This window comes from Apiospora aurea (genome assembly GCF_038362705.1).
Source record: "Apiospora aurea strain CBS 24483 chromosome Unknown utg000001l_segment0_segment0, whole genome shotgun sequence".
Taxonomy (NCBI): Eukaryota; Fungi; Ascomycota; class Sordariomycetes; order Amphisphaeriales; family Apiosporaceae; genus Apiospora; species Apiospora aurea.
In genome coordinates this window covers 4,671,683-4,691,481 of record NW_027117388.1, presented here as the reverse complement: position 1 = coordinate 4,691,481, position 19,799 = coordinate 4,671,683, and the positions used below count along the sequence as shown (strand labels likewise).

Below are 19,799 nucleotides of genomic sequence, written 5' to 3'. Positions count from 1 at the left end.
CTCGTAATCCTTTTGTGGTGAACTCAATATGATACAAGACCACTGGAAGCAACCACGACCTTTTGATCCGTGAAAGTACATATCGCCAAGAAACATCACCAATAATTATTGTCCTTTGATCATATGTGGCATCGTATCTGTATTCATTTGCTTTTACAAAGCATGGGGCATACTTGAAAGCATTGGAAACTCTTTGTTTATACCGAAAACATGAGATTGGCGACTTTACGTTGCCTCGAGAGTAATTATATGAGGTGGACTTTTACAACCAGTAATTCTGAGATGATTGCTTCTCTTGGCTTTAAGACTGTGGCAGGATGAGAGACCTGACGGAAACGGTGTCAAAGTGATAGTCACAATGCTTTCTGGAATTATTCTGTCGGTATGATCACCCTCTCATGACAATCATGACCTTGAGGTCCTATCCTGGTCTAGGAGACATAGGTAGGTATGCTGTCCGTCATTCTGAAGTTCATTCTAGCTACGCAAAACCCTGATAAGGGGGAGTACCAAGTTCTTCCAACAACTATGCATGCTTCCTTCGGAACCTGAAAGGACGAGCCCGAGCAGACCCATTGCTCGATGCAGTTCTAGTTGTCAAGGAGCTGGGGCTCGATGACGGAGATGGTTCGACTGGTGTGGCTGGTGGCGTAGCCATGATTCCTGGCTCCGTCGAGGATGCTGGACTTGCAGGCGTTGGTGATGAGGATGCCGGTGTCACTGGCTCCCCAGATGCTGAACTGGTGGTACCTGTGTTCTGTGGCGGTGCTGGTTTGCCCATGATTGATGCATAGTGAGCTGCGACACTGTCAGGGAACTTGATGAGGTCCTTCTCCTCCCACTGGACCGTCACTTGGTCGTGTTCGATCCATACGTCAGAGAGCGTCGTGTAGATGTCGGCCGTCGAGATGTTCGGGTCCAGCAGGAAGGGCATGGGTGTGGTGACAGACGATGTGCAGATCCACCGCGGATCAAGCTCAGCCGTCGAGAAGCCGCTGTTTCACAGGAGTGAGCATTTTATCACCGCAGCAAACTTGACGCGGGAGAGAATCAATGTACACACCTTTGGCAGCAGGCGCCAGCCCATCTTGTCTTATCGCCATCAACAAGTGATGTGGAGGAGACGATGCTCATCTGCTTCGGACACACGCCAGGACTGAATGTTGGATAGGTGTTTGTGTACTGCGGAGGATTGCACTTGGTGAAGGACGGATCAACCCAGCCGCTGCTGGGCGGGTTGATGCTGGTGCCGCCGATGGGCGTAGGCGATGCAATGAAGACGGCGAAGCGGTCGGCGCATCCTGGCGGTGGTGTAAAGACCGTCGTCAGAGCTGCCACGGCGTCGGTCGGGATGCCCGCCATGGTGGTTGGTGATGTTGTTGTCTGAGACGTGGTAGGTGGGTGAGGATACAAGTGTCATTGTTTTTTTAAAACCAGTACGATACACGAAGATGGGGGACATGCAACCTAGTTGACGCGTCCCCAGAAGTGTAGGTACGACTTTGCGGGTTTTTGGCAGGCGCCAACCAACATGAACGTCGCACTCCCTGTGGTGGCTGGGCAACGCGACTGCCTTTTTATCACACAAGTCGAGTGAAACATCGAGAGGCCGAAGCAGATCCCTTGATTCATCGTACACTGACTACTTACAGATTGATCAAAGCTCTTATTCACGGTGAAGTAGTTACAATTTGCCGCCTTCCCTTATGCGCGTGTAGGCATAGTGCCAACCTTCACGCTTCATGTCCTCTCGAACCTTGTAGTTCTCTTCACCAATCCTCAGGACATCCTTATCCAGTTCAACGATGTTCATGCCCTCGGCGCGACCCATCCGGCCGACCGAGCCCACATGCGGGAGAGCCAGTTGGCTGAGGCCGGCAAAGTTGGTCTGCTCCCCCTTTTCGGCTGGCCCCCCAGCGTTGACGAATATGACGGCGCACGTGTTCTCGAATGCGCGCGTGACGACCGCGCTGTTCAGGAACTCGGCCTCGCCATTGTTATTGAGGTTCCAGCCTTCATCGTTGACATCTTTCATGGTCCAGAACGACGGCACGCAGATGATCTCGGCGCCGTCCGAGACGAGCTCCCGGAAGGCCTCGGGAAATGCTAGATCCCAACAGGCGACCATGCCTACGCGGCCCAGTGGCGTGTCAAAAGCCCCGTGCGGCTCGTGCGCCGACGAGACCAGGTGGTGACGCTCGGGATGCCAGAGGTTCTTCTTCTGGTATCTCCCTACGACAGCGCCGTCGGAAGAGATGAAATAGGCCACGTTGAGCATGGACGGGCCCTCGCTCGACGTGCTTTTGTCGTCGCCGGCGTGGACTTCGACGATCGTGCCGGGCACGATGCAGATGCCGAGCTCCTTGGCCAGCGCCTGGTACTTGTCCAGGTACTGCATGGACTCTATGCACGACTGCCGGAACTGGGGGTTGTCGGGCACCCATGATGTCAAGTGGTACTCGGGCAGCACGGCCAAGTGACTGCCCTGCTTTGCCGCATCCTTGATGAAGGACGACGCCGCAGCGAAGTTCTCAGCGGGAGCGACGGGCTTTGCGAGACGTTAGCAATGCAATACGTTGGTAGACTCACTCAAGAAGCCTGGGTGACGTCAGATGGCCCCGAAGCTCCTGAACACCCCGAGCTTCCTCATGGATATCGCAGCCATACCTGGGGATGAAGCTGAATGAGAGCGACTTTATATACAGGTGCCATGATGAGGAAGGGACATGTATAAGAGATAAGATGAGATTGCACAAGTCTTGGCGTTCATATGTCAAGCCTCCGTCTCATTTGATATCCAATTGCCAGATGGCGCAATGAGGGGTCTCGATTGTGGAATGGTTGGTGGGGCACCGACACCCGACACGATGGGGGGAACGCGGGGTGCGGCCAGAATGCGGCTGGCCCGGCTCTCGGTACCGAGCAGCCGCGAAGGGGCTCTTATCCATCAATGCATGTACATGTCAATGGCATGAGAAAAACAAGGTGGTTCGCTGGACCATTCGACTCCCGCTCGGTTCTGGCATGGTCGCCATACGACCTGCCACGGCTTGCTATGTAGAGAATCGTAGACAAGGAAGTCATTTTCCTTCAGTAACAGGCAGGTCTCCGTACATACATGGGTTTCGCCTTCTCCCCTCCTCCAGACCGTTGAGAGACTAGCACAGGCTGGCAGGTCTACCTACCTACCGTTGCTGGAAACACCGAAGAAATGCCCTCCAGCGGGTGTTAAGTCGGCATGGCATTGTAATTTGTAAGGTGTATGCAATGCTGCATGTATCAACAGCGCAGGCGGGCGGCAGTCGGTGCATCAGATTATCTAGATCCGATGGACCCCTGGATTGATCCAGCATCCAGCGCCGAAAAAGTGCATTGGTCAGCGACGAAACTCGCAAAAGTCGCAAAACTGCCCCCGGGCCAGGCTCTTTTAGGTTAAGCTCCAATTGCGTGATTCCGGCCATGGGCATTTGCGACGGCGTTATTCAACCGTTGTCCACAAATAACTTTTCGAGCCTCGACGAAAGAATGGCATGTCATCCATTCACGGGGGACTGCGATGGCGCAATCGCCCTCGGTCGTAAAAAGAATGGCCGTCTTCGGCCGCGACTTACTTATGGGTAGGTTTCCTTGATCTGTTTTTCTTTCCTGCTGACTCCGTGACCTTGTCTTCTTCTCTCGCATCGATACTCGACCGTTTCAAGTATCGCAGTCACGGTTGCGCCTCACAAAAGTCCAAGACTTGCGCCCGTTTGAAGACCTGGCACTTCAGACGTTTTCCGGAAGTACACCTGCCGTGTTTCTATTCATTCGTTTCTCCTGTCGTTGATTTTTGTCCTTGCCTGAAAAAAAACAGTAGCCCTGCGAGTGAACTACACTTCCCCGGAAATCGCCAGCATGCAGTTGAAGCAGCAGGAGAGCGGTGCCTCTACCGACCGCCTCCCTACCAATGACAAGATGGACCAACGTAACGAGTTCAACAAGCAGTCCTCCAGCCTCCCCTTTGGCCAGCCTGTCGCCCTCTCCTCGATCTCGGGCCCCTACCTATGTGACCAGCCAGCTGCTCGTACAGCAGATCGCATACAAGCTCTCCGACAAGATCTTCTCCTACTCGCCCGAGACCTTCGACCTCGACGTCGCTGTCAAGAGCTGGAGCGAGAACAACGACCAGAACATCCATGGCTACAACACCAGCGTCGTGCCCCTCCAAACCCGTACCGGCGCCGGCGCATTTGCCCTTGGCTACATCTTCTCAAAGGATTTTGACTTGAGCAAGCGCCACATCCCCCAGACTCTGTTGGCGCCGTCCCTGAGTCTGCGCAACTTGCGCTCGTCTCTCGACCAGCTGGCTCTGCTGTATGGCGTTGCCAGCCCCTTCGTCGCCCACATTGCTGCTGCAGATTACTCCAGCAACAGCGGGCTTGTCCCCGAGTATGGGTCCGCAATGCAGTTGGCTGAGGAGCTTGGCCTTGGTCTGGTCTCCAGCTCTTCCGCATACGAGGCACAGCACATGTCGCTGTTTGCTACTTTGATGGCTAAGGTCATCCCTACACTTCACATCTACGACGGCGTCCGCACTTCCCGTGAGACCACCCGCGTCATCGACGTTCTGAGCGAGACCGGCGTTTCCACGATTTACAACGCCGTGGCGGCAGCAGCTGATGCCTTGAACCAACGCCTTGACTCGGCCGGCAAGGTTGTTGAGCTGCTTAACTCATTCAATGGCGAACTCGGTACCGACTACGAGCTTTTCGAATACAGCGGCCACAAGGAGGCCGAGACGGTTGTCGTTGTTTTCGGCAGCGTCGAGTCCCAGCTGGCCAAGCAGGTAGTCCAGGATCTCTCGGACAAGGGCTTCAAGATTGGCGCCGTGAGCGTCCGAGTCTACCGACCTTTTGTTGAAGAGGCATTCCTCAAGGTTCTTCCGGCTTCAGCCAGCGGTATCATCGTCCTTGGCCAGGTGCACGACGCGTCGGCTGTTTCCGATGCCTCCGTCCAGTCTACTCTTTACTCCGATGTCTTCACCTCTGTCTCTTTCACTGACAAGTGGGCATCCGCCCCTACTGTGATTGATGCCAAGTATGCCGCAGCGGACGCTTTCACGCCTTCTTCCTTCACTGCGTCCATCCTCAAGGCAATCGGCAAAGATGCGCCGGCCGAGAAGACGCAGCTTCCACAACTGCAGAGCGTTGCTCAGTACGTCTTCTGGGATGTGGATGACTCTGTCTCTCTGAACGCACCCATGGTTGTTGGCAACTTGCTCTCCCGGGATTCTAGCCATAACGTCTTTGTCAACGAGACTCATGACAACCTGCTTCAGGGAGGCGTTGTTCGAACCGATCTGAGGTCGTCTAAGAAGTCTATCGACGCCCCATACGCTATCGAAGAGGCTGATGTTGTCTTCGTTGGCGACGAGAAGCTGCTTAAGGAGGTTGCTACTTCTCAGACTGTCAAGTCTGGTGGCAAGCTAGTACTCAAGCTGCCGAACTTCAAGGACGAAGATGTCGAGAAGCGAGTCCCGGAGGCCGTTCGTAAGGATATCCAAGCTAGAGGCATAGAGCTTCATATCCTGGATTCGGCTCCTTCGACCGCTTTCGAGCATGACAAGAACTTCGCCAGACTGCTTGTAGACCTCGCTTTCCTCCGCGTGGCTCGACCTGATCTCAAGCCTGAGACCCTGCAGCAATTGGCTACCCAGGAGGGCAACAGCGTCGCTGTGCAGGAGTGTACTGACGCTCTGGACAAATGCCTCGTCAAGCTCGAGGTCCCCGAGACATGGGCCGAGACCAGCAGCGAGGCATCCGCTCCTCTTCCCGCTACTTCGAAATCCAGCAGCTTCGTTCCTTTCGAGAAGCAGGATGTGGAACAAGACATCCAAACCAGCACCTGGATTTCCGCTGCAAAGGGTCTCCTGTTTAAAGAGGCTTACGGAACCGAGATTAGCCTGCGACCTGAGCAGACGGTCAAGACTTACACCATCTCTGTCAAGGAGAACCGTAGACTGACTCCCTCGACATATGACCGCAACATTTTCCACATCGAGTTTGATCTGGGCGACTCTGGCCTTACCTACAAGATTGGCGAGGCACTCGGAATTCATGCCGATAACGACCCGGAATTGGTGCAGGAATTCATCGAATCATATGGTCTGAATGGCGACGAGCTTGTACAGGTCCCCGGGCGTGATGGCGACTTTATGGAGACCCGCACCGTGTTCCAGTCACTGATGCAGAACATCGACATCTTCGGAAAGCCACCCAAGCGGTTCTACGAATCTCTGGCCGAGTTTGCTAGCGATGAGATGGAGAAGAAGAAGTTGCAGGCACTTGGTTCTTCGGATGGCGCTGATGAGTTCAAGAAGCGCAACGAGGTCGACACCCTGACATATGCCGACATCTTGGAAGAGTTCCGCTCTGCCCGTCTCAGCTTCACCGACATGGTCCGCCTTGTTGGCCCTCTTAAGCGTCGTGAATACTCTATCGCCTCTGCACAGGCGGTCACCCCCAACGCGGTTGCACTCATGATCGTCGTGGTCAACTGGGTCGACACCAAGGGACGCGACCGATATGGCCAGGCGACCCGTTACTTGAGCCGCCTCCCGGCCGGCAGCACTATCACCGCATCTGTCAAGCCTTCTGTCATGAAGCTGCCTACTCGCGATGATGCGCCGCTTATCATGGCTGGTCTCGGTACTGGTCTGGCTCCCTTCCGCGCCTTTGTCCAGTACCGCGCCATGCAGAAGGCCCAGGGCAAGGAGATCGGTGAGATCCTCCTCTACCTCGGATCCCGTCACCAGCGTGAAGAGTACCTCTACGGTGAGGAGTGGGAGGCCTACGTCGATGCCGGCGTCATCACGCTCCTGGGTGCTGCTTTCTCGCGTGACCAACCGCAGAAGATCTACATCCAGGACAGGATGCGGCAAACCATCAACAACATTGTCAAGGCGTACATCACCAATGAGGGCTCGTTCTACCTCTGCGGCCCGACGTGGCCTGTGCCTGACGTGACCGAAGTCCTGCAGGAGGCGATTGAGACCGAGGCCCGCACCAGCGGCAAGAAGGTCGACTCGAAGAAGGAGATTGACAGGCTCAAGGAGGAGGGCCGTTACGTGCTGGAAGTTTACTAGACTTGATTTTTTTTTAAGCGAGCTATATCTAGACCGATCCATTTCCTCAAATACACCCGACTATTATTGAGCGCCCTTTGTCCGATAGCATCCCGGATAATTCGTCTTTCTGTGATTATGTCTTTGTTCGTCAGTTGCTCACATTAGCTTGGGACATTCTTTGACATTGCTCCCTCGTTCGAGCGGGTTCGAACCCTTGCAGTAACGGTCCTTTGTTGGAGGCAACTTGGGCCACTGAAGACTGCCTTGTTCCCGCATTCCTGCATTCCTGCAGCAGATTAGGAGAGGCACCGCGACAGTTGACATTTACTAAATTCAAATGTCGCATAGAGTTGCAGTGGATTTTGAATATGGCTCCAGGGAGAGGTGCCGCCAATCTTAAAGAAATCATCGCTCGTCTGTCGAGTGGCGAGGCAGTCAACGAGCGTAATAAAGCGACGGTTGATGACGGTGGGAGTGCTGGCGAGGTAGGTAGACACGAGAATACATGAGCATTTGGTGGACTTCCGGCGCAGGTTGACTGACATGTCGCAACAGCAAGCAGAGCCGGTCGACGATCCTCTTTCTCCGAAGAAACCACGGCAAAATACTACCATTGCCAATACCGGAAAAGACCCATTGGCAGGCGATGATGACATCCAAAGCAGTACAGGTCAATCCAAGCATTCTCAGGAGACAGTGGAGAAGGAAAAGGTGCCTTCTAATAAGGTACGTAAGGCGGTTCTTGGGACAGCAACAAGCCGAGTGGAGCACGACGAGGCAGTATCCCTGAACCTTTGCTCAGATATCAGAACAGAAACAAGAGGCGGTCCATTCCCCATCGCCGGTCAAATCGCAACAGAGAACTACCAAGAAGAAGGGCACAGCTCATCTACCCGGCGAGTCTTCGAGCTCCAAGGCTGCGCCTCCATCCATATCCCTCTCCCAAACTGGCAGATCAGCGAAGAACGGAGGAAACGACGGGAATGATGGCGATGCTGTCTCTTTATCGTCATCATCGTCCCCGAGGCGTCTGGGCCCCCGCAGCTGGATCGTCCGCTGCACCGAGATCAACGACCTCGCCGCCGCTGACCTCTCGCGCCTCTGCGCGCTCAAGGGCCAGGTCCGGGAGCTGCTCTCCCTGTCGAGCCAGCTCGTGCCCTCGACGCGCCGCTGGAGGAACCGGGTCTCGACGGCTCCGGCAGAGGCCGGCGAATACGACTTTGAGTACAATGAGAGGCTCCAGCGGCTGGCGGCCGAGCCCGACGTACTCGTCGACGAGCTGCGGATCCTGCAGAGGGCGCTCGGAACCACCCTGCCGGCGACGCGCCGCGTTTCGGTTTCGTTCGACTTGGATACCGCCGTCGCAAAGGCGACGAATACAGCAGGCGCGAGTGTGAACGGGAACGGGAATGGAAATTCTTCGAGTGCGGCCACCACGAGCACGAGCACGAGCACGAGCACGAGAAGCAGCATCAGCACGGGGACGTATGAGGAACTCGAAGGGCTGCGGACCCGGTGGGCGGCGCTCTCGAAGCGCGTTATTGCCTTGACATCGCACCTCGACAAGATCGTCAAGGCCGCGGCCGAGGCGTGTCGCAAGTCGCGCGCGCATCCCGGGAGGCCGGTCTTGGTGGCCAGGCTGAAGCAGCTGGTGGCCGAGGCGCAGCCGGGGACGATCTATAAGCCGTACGAGGAGGTGGGCCCCAGCCAGGTGATTGATGAGATGTATCCGCAGGGCCGGCCGGAGGCGGAGGTGATGTCAGACGATAGCTTGTGGGAGCAGCAGCAGCAGCAGAATGCGGCTGCATTGATCATGGCGGCGGCGGCGAAGGCACTCTGGGCAGTGCCTATGTGGACGGGTTTTCGGAGTGTGCGTCAGCAAGTGGCTTGGATCCCGCGCATGCTCTTCTTCTCCCCGGCGCTTGTGTATCTGAGGATATATCTGATTGCGCTACTGGTGGCGCTGCCGTTGTCGTTCTACTACTTTGAGGCGCCACCGGAAATATGGTAATGGATTCCAAACCCAGTTCAATCACTTCCAAGCTGGAGACGGTGACAATGATTTCACGACCTGTATGGACTTTGCGTGCAATACTGCCGCATCGTAGAGGGGCAATGACTTGCGTGCATATCGCGGAGAAGACAGACCGAGAGCTGTCCCGCAATCTCTATCTAGACTTCCGACAAAATGAGGCTCTCTACGCCATTTCTTCCAACTTCGACCAACATGGCGCGAGATTAGGGAATTCCCTTGACATACCGACCGACACTACACACACCGCGCTTATCTCTCTCGTCTGCCAGTTGCGGGGGTAGGCATCGCGACCGATCTGGCCAGGGTTGTTAACAGGTTGTTGCACCGCTAAAACGTGTTAGCGAATCCAGCAGCGCGAAGTAGCTTGGGCTGTCGCATTTCCCGATTGGCCGCGCCCGTTCCGATTCTCACCTCTCTCAGACACCCACGGGACGGCGCTTACTTCCTTATCTGCCTGGCTCACACACACCGTTTTCGCCCGATATGACCTTGCTGGAATGAACGAAGACGTCGCATGCTCTCTTGGTGTTGAGCCGTGCTGAGCGTTGCGCCACTGGTGCATTTGACTTTCTCGCTTTCTTCTCGCGCCTCGCTCCCAAGGCACTTACTTACTCATGGAGACACTGTCAGTCGGAGGCGCAGTTCTCCTGGGGCTTTTTGTGGCGTATGCAGTATGGTCGTACAATAGCACTGCGAGCAAAAGGGCATGTTTGCTTCTTCCCTGCCGGTCGACGAACACATGTCCACTCGAAGGATGCGGCTAACGTCTGGTCACCAGATACCTGGCGTCCATGGGATGGGCTATGGCCATGCGCCTTTCTTTGCGTCCTGGCGCGGTGCCTTCAAGTTCCTGCTGAGGCCGCGACACTACCTCTTGAAGGGCTACCAGAAATACAAACACAAATCTGGCTACTTCAAGATTGCCACGCTAAGGGAGGAGTACATACTCGTGTCGGACAAGGCCAAGATCTCCGAGGTGGGCGACATCAAGCAACTTGCTCGTCCCTTGTTTGTGCAGACACATGTACTGACCTTGTCCACCAAGTTGCTCGCAGCTCCTGCCGACGTACTCAGCTTTCTCGACATAAGTGCGGATGTATGTTGCCAAACCCCTCTACGTCACGGATGCCACCCCCTGATCATGCATCTAGGAGATCCAGTCGAAATGGACTTTGGGAAATACCTCACCGTGGCATCTGGGTCTCATATCTGGCAAACTTACCCAGAATCTCGGGACCCTGACCCCTGGTCTTGTCAAGGAGATCAACGTTGCTCTCGACAAGTATATAGGATCCCCACGAGGTGATTTGCTACCCGCACACGGTCTCTTCGTCCTCAGCATGCTAAACTCTGTAACAGACTTCAGCCCTATCGCGCTTCACAGTGTGATGCATAAAGTCGTCGCCCAAGCCGTCAGTTATGCTTTTGTCGGGCATCCGTTGTGTAAGTGGTATATGTCCCTAGCCCAAACTGCACTCTCCTCATTTTGTTATCGCAGGCAGGGACGAAGTATATCTAGGCAACGTACGAGCTTTCACCAGGGCCGTTCATATTTCAGCCGAGTTGATCAGACCATTTCCTGATTCCTGGAAATCGTATGTGCCCCCCCCATAGCCCCCTTTTCCAGTGTACAGGACATGAATATTATGTCTATATGTGGAATGCATCTTCATCTCATGAAGTCGCTCCGTACGAAGACTCACCACTTGCCAGCTACCTGATCCGTCTCACAACTGCATGGAGACGACGGAAGTTTGCCGAGGAGGTGATGCACGGCGCCGTCCTCGCAAGACTCCGCAAGATTTACAAAACAAAGGAGGCCAAGCCAGTGGATCTCCTCCAATGGCTGGCGGAGACTGCACCCAGTCGTGAACGGAATGTTACAACAACCGTGGAGCGGATCATGGGAATGAACCTGGCAGCTATGCAGGGCACAAGCTCTGTAAGAATTGTTCCGCATCCATGACGGATGGGGAGGAGACAATGCAAATCACTAACTGAAGCTACGAGATTTAGATCTTGCCTGGCGCTGTGGTACAGCTTGCTCTTGCGCCAGATTTGTATACACCAACACTCCGGCAGGAGATCCTAACGCATCGTGAAAACGGCATCACGACGCACAAAACGGTGCTCAATGCAACCAAACTTGACAGCTTTATAAGAGAGGCTAGCAGGATGAATCCTACATCTATGAGTTTGTGCCCCCTTTTTCCGCCAACCTGCCGTTGGTCCATCCTCTCCCCGGCTAATGGCGTTTGGCTCTGCTACTATTTCCCACTAACCGCTTCATGGGAACAGTCGGCCTTATGCGTCTTGCTCGAAAGGACTTTCGCTTCCGGGATGGCACAACTATCCCTAAAGGCACTCGCATGGGCGTCCCGACTGTGGCCATCCACCAGGATGCAACTTTCTACCCCAAACCTGACTTCTTTGATGGATTTCGGTTCAGCAAGCTGCTCGAGGAAGACCCCAACGACAATTCAAAGTATGGAGCTGCCAGTACCGGATTGGAATATCTTACCTTTGGACATGGGAAGCATGTCTGGTATGTTCACAAATTTCCTTCCAGCGCAGATTTCCAGCCATCGTATAGTACCCTGAAGCCATGGCTGTCAGTGGGCTATTGCACCCAGTCACTAACAAGTTCTTGGGCAGCCCTGGCCGTTTCTTCGCCACGGATCTCATGAAACTTATTCTGGCCGTTCTCATAATGCGATATGACATCAAGCTGCCGCCGACGGCGAAGCCCCACAAGCGATATTTCGGTATGCACGAGATACCTAATTCCAATCTGCGCGTCTTGGTCAAGGCTACTGGCAACCGATGATCACTTTGAAGAATTCTATCTCAGCACGAAGCGTGGGGCGTTGTGGCAATCATGGGGTTTCAAAGACATGGAAAGCCCTCCTTCCTGGCCAAATCCTTCAGGGGCGATTAGTTGGCCTTTGGTGTTGACAAATTCATTCAAGGTGGCTTCAGCCTTTAATACTTGCGGAGGATTGCAATCCGACTTGCATACACCGGTGTGGGCAATGACGAGCTATCCCCTTAATGGCGACAACGCTGCCCTTGGTATGCTATCAGAAGTACTTATCGCAAGTAATCGATTGGCCTAATCGTTTATTGATTAGGTGGTACTTAGTCGCCATTATTATAAGTATTATACTGCTAGTTGAATAAACATTATACTACGGCACTGATTATTCCCTAGGTAATCACAGGACGACACGATATGGCGGGGGCAGCGTTGTCGCCATCAAGGGGATAAATGTGCAAATTCCTATAAGTCAACCCCGAAGTCCGATGTACTATTCAGGGGTACGTTACCCAAAGCACCAGTCTTCGACACTTGGTCGGAGCTCCAACCAAAGAGCATATTCAGATTGGTTCGTACAGCCTGATGTAATTACGCAAAAGTGCGTTCCCGTTGTTTTCTGAGGCCGCTTTTGAATTTGGATCCCACAGTTCGGCTATTGGAAAACTGGCCGGAGTTAATCACCCCGGGCCGGTGATACGGAATCTGGAGGATGCATACCTCGGCTTAAAATTAAGCCAGCTAACCGGCCCTAAGTAAGGTCCGAGAGATGTCCCCGAGACCGAGAGATTCTCTGCAGAATACCACGGATTACAAATTCGACCGACTCCCCCTGAAAGCATGATGCCATAGGGTGGGACTGGGACGGACTTTGCTGGCGCCGAGTCCGTAGGGCTGCTTCAGTAGCGGACTCGTGGTAGTCACAGGGGACTGCGTATTTAACAGAGCCGTTGACCTTACCTGTCCCATATAAAGGGAGCCTCGCTGTTGAGTCTTGATCTTCCACAATCCAGTCTCCGTCAAAGTTGACCAACAGGTAACAATGACCTCATCCCCCCATTCGTAAACACCCTACACACACACATATACACCAGCACAGCGCCGTCCCAACACGCCATGCGTGTCTTCGTCACAGGCTCCACCGGCTTCGTCGGCACCGCCGTCGTCAACGAGCTCCTAGCAGCCAACCACACCGTCGTCGGCCTCACGCGCAGCGACGCCGGCGTGGCCCAACTCCAAGCCCACCCCCGCGCCGAGGACGGATCCGTCGAGGCCGTGTGTGGGACCCTCGAGGACCTGGACCTGCTCCGGCACACCGCGGCCCGCTGCGACGCCGTGCTGCACCTGGCCTACAACCACGACGACTTCTCCAAGTACGCCGAAGCGTGCGCGACGGACCGCGCCGCCATCGCCGCCATGGCCTCGGCCCTCGAGGGCACCGACAAGCCGCTCGTCGTCACGTCGGGCACCGGCCTGCTGACGGAGGGCGCCGGCCCGGTCGGCAGCGTCGTGGGCACCGAGGACGACGAGCCCGACGCCGCGCACCCCTGGTCCGTCCTGCGCGGCCAGGCCGAGAAGCTGTGCAAGGACCTCGCCGACAACAAGGACAAGAGCAAGGCGGTGCGCGCCATGGTGGTCCGCCTCCCGCCCACCACGCACGGCCCCGGCTCCTCGGGCTTCATGGCCGTGCTGGTGGCCACGGCGCTGCGCCAGGGCGCCGCCGCCTACGTGGGCGATGGACAGAACGCCTGGTGCGCGTGCCACCGTGACGACGCCGCCCGGCTGTACCGGCTGGCCATGGAGAAGGGGCGCGCAGGGGCCGTCTACCACGCCGTGGCCGAGGAAGCCGTGCCTCTCAAGGACCTCGCGGCCGCCATTGGGACCCGGTTGGACCTGCCTGTCGTCAGCATTAGGCCCGACGAGGTGCAGGACCACTTCGGCTGGTTCGCCTTTGCTGCGGCCGACAAGAGGGCCTCGAGCCACAAGACGAAGAGGGAGCTGGCATGGAACCCGACAGGCCCAACAGTGGTTGACAACACCGGCGTCATTGTTGACTCCATCAAGGCGCACGGTGCTCGTTTCTGAAGCATATGGCTATCTAGGCCAAGAACATTGAGCCACGGCAGTGCAAAGGATATCAGTCGTAAGGGTGTTATTAAAGAACCTGGACTTCTCGAGAAACTTACCACCCAATATGGATTCATTCACGGCGAAGGGCAAATCGTTTAGATTCGTTAAATCGTCGTTATCACATTTTCTCTACCAGTATTAATACGGATCCGTGAGATCTGTGCACCCGTAATGCTCCGCGTAAACTTCTCAGCGCATGTCCACGCGTGCCCTTTAGTCCTGCCCAGGTCCTTTATATATAGGAACAAGAGGAGTTACCAGATATCGGCGTCATATCCCGAATCGCCTCGAGTAGCGTCTCGACCAGCGGACCTCTAGTCTCGCTGCTGTCGCGAGGCCGCTCCTTCACGTACGGCCTCCAAGATGAGATCCTTTGCAATCTCACAACCCTCGCGAGATCCATTGATCTCGATAGCCTCATCACGAGCCTGGTCACGGGGAACCGTGATCTTGCACCCGCTCTGTTTGCGGATGGCATTGACCTTGGAACCACCTTGGCCAATAACGTAACGGTAAGTAGAAGGATCAGGGAGAACGAGGTAACCAGTGGCCGTGTTCTTCTGGGCTTGCTCCAGGGCCGTTGCGATCAGCTTCTTCACACGCTCCACATTCTCCGGGTTGCCCCGGAGCACCCAAGGAATCTCGCCTTCTTCGGTAGAGGCGGTGTCAACAATGTTCCACGAGTGAGCCTCGGCAGCCTGCTCTGGATCATCAGTGATCAACGGGGTAGGGCCATTGGTGGCCCGGGCACTCGAGGCCTTGGCCTTGGGCGGTGTCGGCTGGCCTGCATGGTCCACGGTAACCTTGTGGTCGTTGCGTAGTTTGCGGAAGAAGGCACCATTATCTGAGATAGCGTTGTGGTATTTGCGGGGAACCTGAACGGTCTCGCCCTCCTGCTCCTTGATCGAGGAGAGGATATGCTCCTTGGCCTTCTCGACATCGTCAGGCTTGCCGACGATCTTGACGCCGGTCTGTCCGCTACCCTGTCGTGGGATATCAATCGAGACCTTGAACTCGGACTCGATCTTGCGCTTCGCCTCGCCACCGCGTCCAATCAGAGTTCGGTGCTTCTCAACAGGCACGTCAACTACTTCAGAGACCTGGCTTGCTCGTTCCGAAACCATGGCCTCGATGCTAGCAACGATCTTGTCCACAATATCAGTACGGCCCTCAACCTTGATCGAATTGCCATCGGCATCCTGCTTGGGGAACTGGATTGTCCTGGCTTGCAGACGCCTGTCGTCGGGTCCACCAGCCTTGACGATAATGTCGCGTAGCGTAGAACCTAAAATCATATCAGTATTTAGAAACAAGGAGCGCCGCAAGAATGGACATGTTAATACTCACCGCCAGGTCCGATCAGGATCTTGTGCCATTGCCTGTCGACGTCGATGGTCTTGGTGACGGTGTCGTCGAAAATCGCCCGCTTCTCTTCGAGTAGCTTCTTGGCTGCTGCAACTTGTGACTTGGTGCCCTTGATCTGAATATCGACAAGAGTGTTCTCATCTTCATTACGCTCGTTGGGGATGTCGATCTTGGCACCCGTAGCTGAACGCAGTTCATCCATGGCAGAACCGCCCGAGCCAATCAGGGATGGCAATTGTTTCTGTTGGACAGTAACCGTGTCGATGAACGAGTTGTTCTTCAAGAACTGGTAGAGCTCCCACACTTCATCACGTGCGGAATCCGCACCCTTCTTGGGCCCTCGAATAACAACCTCATCGGCACCTTGTTGGCGCTTTGGCTTGCCAGAATCGCTAGCAGCCTCAGCAGCCTCATCGTCGTCGCCATCCCTACCGGCGCGCGCAGTCCGGGGGAAGTTGATATGAACATTGTAGCGGGTCTGAAGACGGCCGATTTGGCTGCCTTGGGCGCCAATCAATTCACGGTGGAACTTTGGCTCGACCTTGAGAGTGTGGGTGGTCTCATCGGCCCAGGTGCGGGCCAATGAGTTGATGTGCGACTTGGCACGCTCGGCCTTGGCCTTGGGTCCCTTCAGCTCAACCTCGCCGTTTTGGACCTGGATATCCACGTCAAACTTCTCGCGCAACTCATTGATGTGGCTACCGCCCTTTCCAATCAGATGGTTCGCGAACTTCTGAGGGAAGTCGAACTTCATAGTGAAACCACGCTCCTTTTCGTCCTCCTTCTCCTGCTCGACGAAAGCTCGAGACTTGGAGGCGAGCGAGTCGACCGCCGATGTGGGTCCTCGCATAGTGACTGTGGTGCCCCTCACACTCACACGGACAGGAATGTCACCGGCGCTACGGACTGTGGCGTCCTGCTCCTTCTTGATGTACTTGCGAAGCTTCTCATGGAACTTGGTCGGTACCTCGAGGGTCTCAGCCTTGAGTTGTTCTTGCTTACCAATGAGGTCGAGGATGTGCTTGCGAGCTTCCTGGAGTCCTTGCTGGAAGGTTTTCAGTTCTTGAGCACTGGGTGCCTTCTGAGGTACTTGGTAAGGCTCGGACCCAGTCTCTCCTTCGTAAACCAGGAGCACGGGGAAGGTGGATTCGCCAGGTTCTGGCACAACGAGGTGGACACCATAGTCTGACTGAACCTTGGGCTTGATATCGCTTCGCAGGTAAGCGTGGAAGAACGGATCAACAGGGACAGTGGCCAACCTCGAGGGAGGGAGGCCGCTGACGATCGAGGATACTTCCTTCTGCGCCTTAATGATGTTCTTGGCGTCGCGGGCAAAGAGTTCCCAAGGCGAGGTCACACCATCAATGAAAGGGGTAGTAACATGAATCTTGTGGAGCTTCTCGATACGCTCAATCTCCTTGCGTTGTCGGAGATAACGGGAGACGTCTCGAGAGTATGTGGATGCCCCACCAGCGGCATGCTTGTGAGAACGGCTAACATCCATAGGCGAAGAGCTGATGCTCATGGCGAGATCCATAGCCTTTTCCAGACCACGGGTGACAGCATCCTGGTCCAGTCCGATGACGGTCACAGCCTCAGCACTATCGTCGGTGGGCAGCAGGATAACACAGTTGGTCTCAGCGAAGAAGTCGTCCATAGGAATGCCACGATCGCCAATGATGAATTGGTGGCGAGTCCGAGCAATATCAACCTGATCCATCTGTAGCTGGTTCTGAAGCTCCTGGGCGCGACGTTCGATGGCTGCGCGGGCAGCGGCTACAGCAGCACGGTCTCCGGCAAGCTGGATGTGGTTATCGTTGTTTGCCGGCGCGAACAAGGGGCGGTCGCCGGCGCTAGGGATGGCGGGGATAGGATGGGTCCAGGGCTGGTGGGACGGAATACGGATCTGTACATTGTGATCCGACTCGAGTGCTTCCCGGCTGCTGTTGTTTGCGCCCGCAATGAAGGGGTAAAATTCGGCAGGAATCGACTTGAGCTTGGTGCTGACATTGGAAGAACGTTCGCCGGTGATTCTGTTGATGGCATCGCGAGCAGCGGCAGCAGTGATGGTGTTGCCTTCCACGAGCACGTCAACCATAGCATCATCATCGTCGTCATCGGCCGCATCGTCGGCCTTGGGCATCTGTATCCTGGCGCCAGTCCTCTCTTGAATTGACTTGATGGTGGAGCCCTGCTTTCCAATGACATGAGCCCTAGTCGAGCGGGGGATGGGGACCTTGATCGTCTGCCTGGTGCCGATCTGCTGAACCAGGTCCCGGATGGCTTGCTGAGCCTTGTCCTGGGGACCGGTAGCATCGATACGCAGGCGGCCATTGCCAACATTCGAGGTGGTCAAAACAGCGCGGGATTTGCGGTTGATGTCCTTTACGACGTCGGGGATAGGGCGCTTGAGCTGGTTGCGGGGCAGAATGAACTGAGGCTCGATGGTGACAGTCTCAACGTGGCGTCCGGGAATGGACATGTTCGGGACGTTGCCAACAGGAGTAGCGACACCAGAAGCAGGCGTGGAGGCACGGGGCGTGCCGTTGGCCGGGGTCGAGCCGTTGGACTTGCCGCCCTTGGCGCTCCAGATGGGTGCGATGTTGACGGGGGCCTTGCCCTTGGGGGCACCGAGCTCGGGGAAGGCCTCGATGGACTGGGTGTCGATGGACGAGGCGGTCTTGGACGGGACGGAGGGAAGGTCATCGTCAGGTGCATCCTCAACAGTTACATGGTGGAGAGGGTTTTCGGCGTGCTGTTGGAGCAGACGCTCGGCAGCCGAGGTCGAAGCCTCACCATTCATGTCAGAAGTAGCCATTTCTTATAAGAGCTGTACCGGAACCGAGGGGGGTCGATCGACCGAGAAAGTAGCGAACAATGGGCCGGGCAGGCAAAACGAGGTAGATGGAACTCTGGAAACGGGGTCGTGGTCAGCTTTGGGCAATTAAGTAAGAATTTCGAGATTGGTGTGATAGCTAACAGCCAGAGCTGCCACAAAAGAAGGTTTGGCTGTAGCTCAGGGCTAAGACAGTGTAGCACCGCAATGCCCAGCCGGTGACAGGCCACGAGAAAAAAAAAGACCAACAGTCACACCAGCACAGCATCACACCAACCGCTGCAGTCGCAGACACACCCGTAGATGTCACAGTGTGCACACAGGCTTGGGAGCCTGCTGGTAGGTACACTAGCCAAGTGCTCCAGGTGGAGGTTGATCCGAGCATGGAGCACAAGCACCCAAGAGGGCTTTTTGGGGGGCGGGACTGGTGCTGACTTACAGTATATAACCAAGTAAATGAAGTAGAGATCCCAATGCTCGATGCACCACGGGGGGCCAATGGTGTCGAGAATGGGAGTGAGAGGAGAGATAAATCCGAGTAGAAGAGGTCTACGTGTAGGAGAGTAGGAGTAGAGACAGGTCTGTAGGGGTAGGGGGAAAGGAGCTGGAGGTTAGGTAACGTAAAGCACGTGTGGTGGGGGGAGAGCCTTAGTGGAAAAATTAATCAGTCAATTTTGAATCCAATTGAGAGCCTGCTCAGCCGGTAAGTTTGAAGTAGGAGTAGGTACAGTGAATGCAATTCGCCTGATGCAGTGGCAGTGACCCAAGGTCACCGGTACCTGCTCTGCTGTCAAGAGCCAATCGAGGACATCTGGACTGTTGGAACTGGACCTATTCCGCTTTGATACAGCAACACACGGCACGACAACGGACGACAGACTTCAGCTTAACGTACGTCGTACAGACCTTCCCTGTACGAGTTGAACCGCAAGCTAAAACGCACCTACGGTTTCGTTTTCTAGAAATTCCGTATTGTCTACTGACATCCAGATACATGACTTCTCGACTCGACCACAGCAAAAAAGAAAGAAAAAACCAGGGCCGCTGATGCCCTCTTGGAGATTTTGTTGGGGTGTTTTGTAGGTAGTCTGTCAACATCCCATTGTCTTTTTTTATGGCACCGGGGGAGGGAGGAATCCACATACAATAGGGGACAGCTAGACAGCTTTCTGTCAATTCGATGCAGGTGTCCTTTTCGGCCGCTCTCTCCCTCCAAATCCAGTCTGGATACAACCAGGGTCCTTTGCCCGCTAAACCACAACCGGCCCAAGTCTGAAGGTCCCCAGAGCTAATAAGGTCAGGAGCCCAGAACAAAAAAGAAGCCCGCCGCCAGCAAGTGCAGCAGTGTGTGCGCGCTGTCCGCCATAAGTCCAAGCTTCTTCGACCAGACTCGAGAACGCGCTGGATGGATTCGTTCGTTCATTCGCCCACTGTAACTTCGGAGATAACGTTTTTGCGTCCCACCCCGAATATCAAGCTCTCGTCCACGATGCGAATTGGCTCTGCTCAACCT

The 19,799-nt window shown here is 55.3% G+C and overlaps 7 protein-coding genes across 7 annotated transcripts; 4 read left to right on the top strand and 3 right to left on the bottom strand.

The window, feature by feature from the left end:
• Nucleotides 1-526: 526 nt before the first annotated feature.
• On the bottom strand, nt 527-1,362 carry PG986_001440 (uncharacterized protein; the record flags this gene model as incomplete). The annotated part of the gene is made up of 2 exons (XM_066837662.1): nt 527-995; nt 1,064-1,362. 2 exons carry the CDS (start codon nt 1,360-1,362, stop codon nt 527-529), a joined length of 768 nt encoding a protein of 255 aa, XP_066706555.1.
• A 322-nt stretch (nt 1,363-1,684) lies between these two features.
• On the bottom strand, nt 1,685-2,712 carry PG986_001439 (carbon-nitrogen hydrolase; the record flags this gene model as incomplete). Its single annotated transcript, XM_066837661.1, has 2 exons — nt 1,685-2,548; nt 2,668-2,712. 2 exons carry the CDS (start codon nt 2,710-2,712, stop codon nt 1,685-1,687), a joined length of 909 nt encoding a protein of 302 aa, XP_066706554.1.
• A 1,182-nt stretch (nt 2,713-3,894) lies between these two features.
• Nucleotides 3,895-7,123, top strand: PG986_001438 (sulfite reductase flavoprotein component; the record flags this gene model as incomplete). Its single annotated transcript, XM_066837660.1, has 2 exons — nt 3,895-3,964; nt 3,993-7,123. 2 exons carry the CDS (start codon nt 3,895-3,897, stop codon nt 7,121-7,123), a joined length of 3,201 nt encoding a protein of 1,066 aa, XP_066706553.1.
• Nucleotides 7,124-7,473: 350 nt separating this feature from the next.
• Nucleotides 7,474-9,116, top strand: PG986_001437 (uncharacterized protein; the record flags this gene model as incomplete). Its single annotated transcript, XM_066837659.1, has 3 exons — nt 7,474-7,590; nt 7,661-7,831; nt 7,908-9,116. 3 exons carry the CDS (start codon nt 7,474-7,476, stop codon nt 9,114-9,116), a joined length of 1,497 nt encoding a protein of 498 aa, XP_066706552.1.
• Nucleotides 9,117-9,846: 730 nt separating this feature from the next.
• Nucleotides 9,847-11,967, top strand: PG986_001436 (cytochrome P450; the record flags this gene model as incomplete). Its single annotated transcript, XM_066837658.1, has 7 exons — nt 9,847-10,236; nt 10,292-10,583; nt 10,639-10,735; nt 10,854-11,082; nt 11,157-11,334; nt 11,439-11,685; nt 11,796-11,967. The coding sequence occupies 7 exons, from the start codon at nt 9,847-9,849 to the stop codon at nt 11,965-11,967; spliced, it is 1,605 nt and encodes a 534-aa protein (XP_066706551.1).
• A 1,104-nt stretch (nt 11,968-13,071) lies between these two features.
• PG986_001435 (oxidoreductase) lies at nt 13,072-14,040 on the top strand (the record flags this gene model as incomplete). Its single annotated transcript, XM_066837657.1, has 1 exon — nt 13,072-14,040. The coding sequence occupies one exon, from the start codon at nt 13,072-13,074 to the stop codon at nt 14,038-14,040; it is 969 nt and encodes a 322-aa protein (XP_066706550.1).
• Nucleotides 14,041-14,399: 359 nt separating this feature from the next.
• On the bottom strand, nt 14,400-18,268 carry PG986_001434 (uncharacterized protein; the record flags this gene model as incomplete). Its single annotated transcript, XM_066837656.1, has 2 exons — nt 14,400-15,370; nt 15,433-18,268. The coding sequence occupies 2 exons, from the start codon at nt 18,266-18,268 to the stop codon at nt 14,400-14,402; spliced, it is 3,807 nt and encodes a 1,268-aa protein (XP_066706549.1).
• Between the last annotated feature and the right edge of the window lie 1,531 nt (nt 18,269-19,799).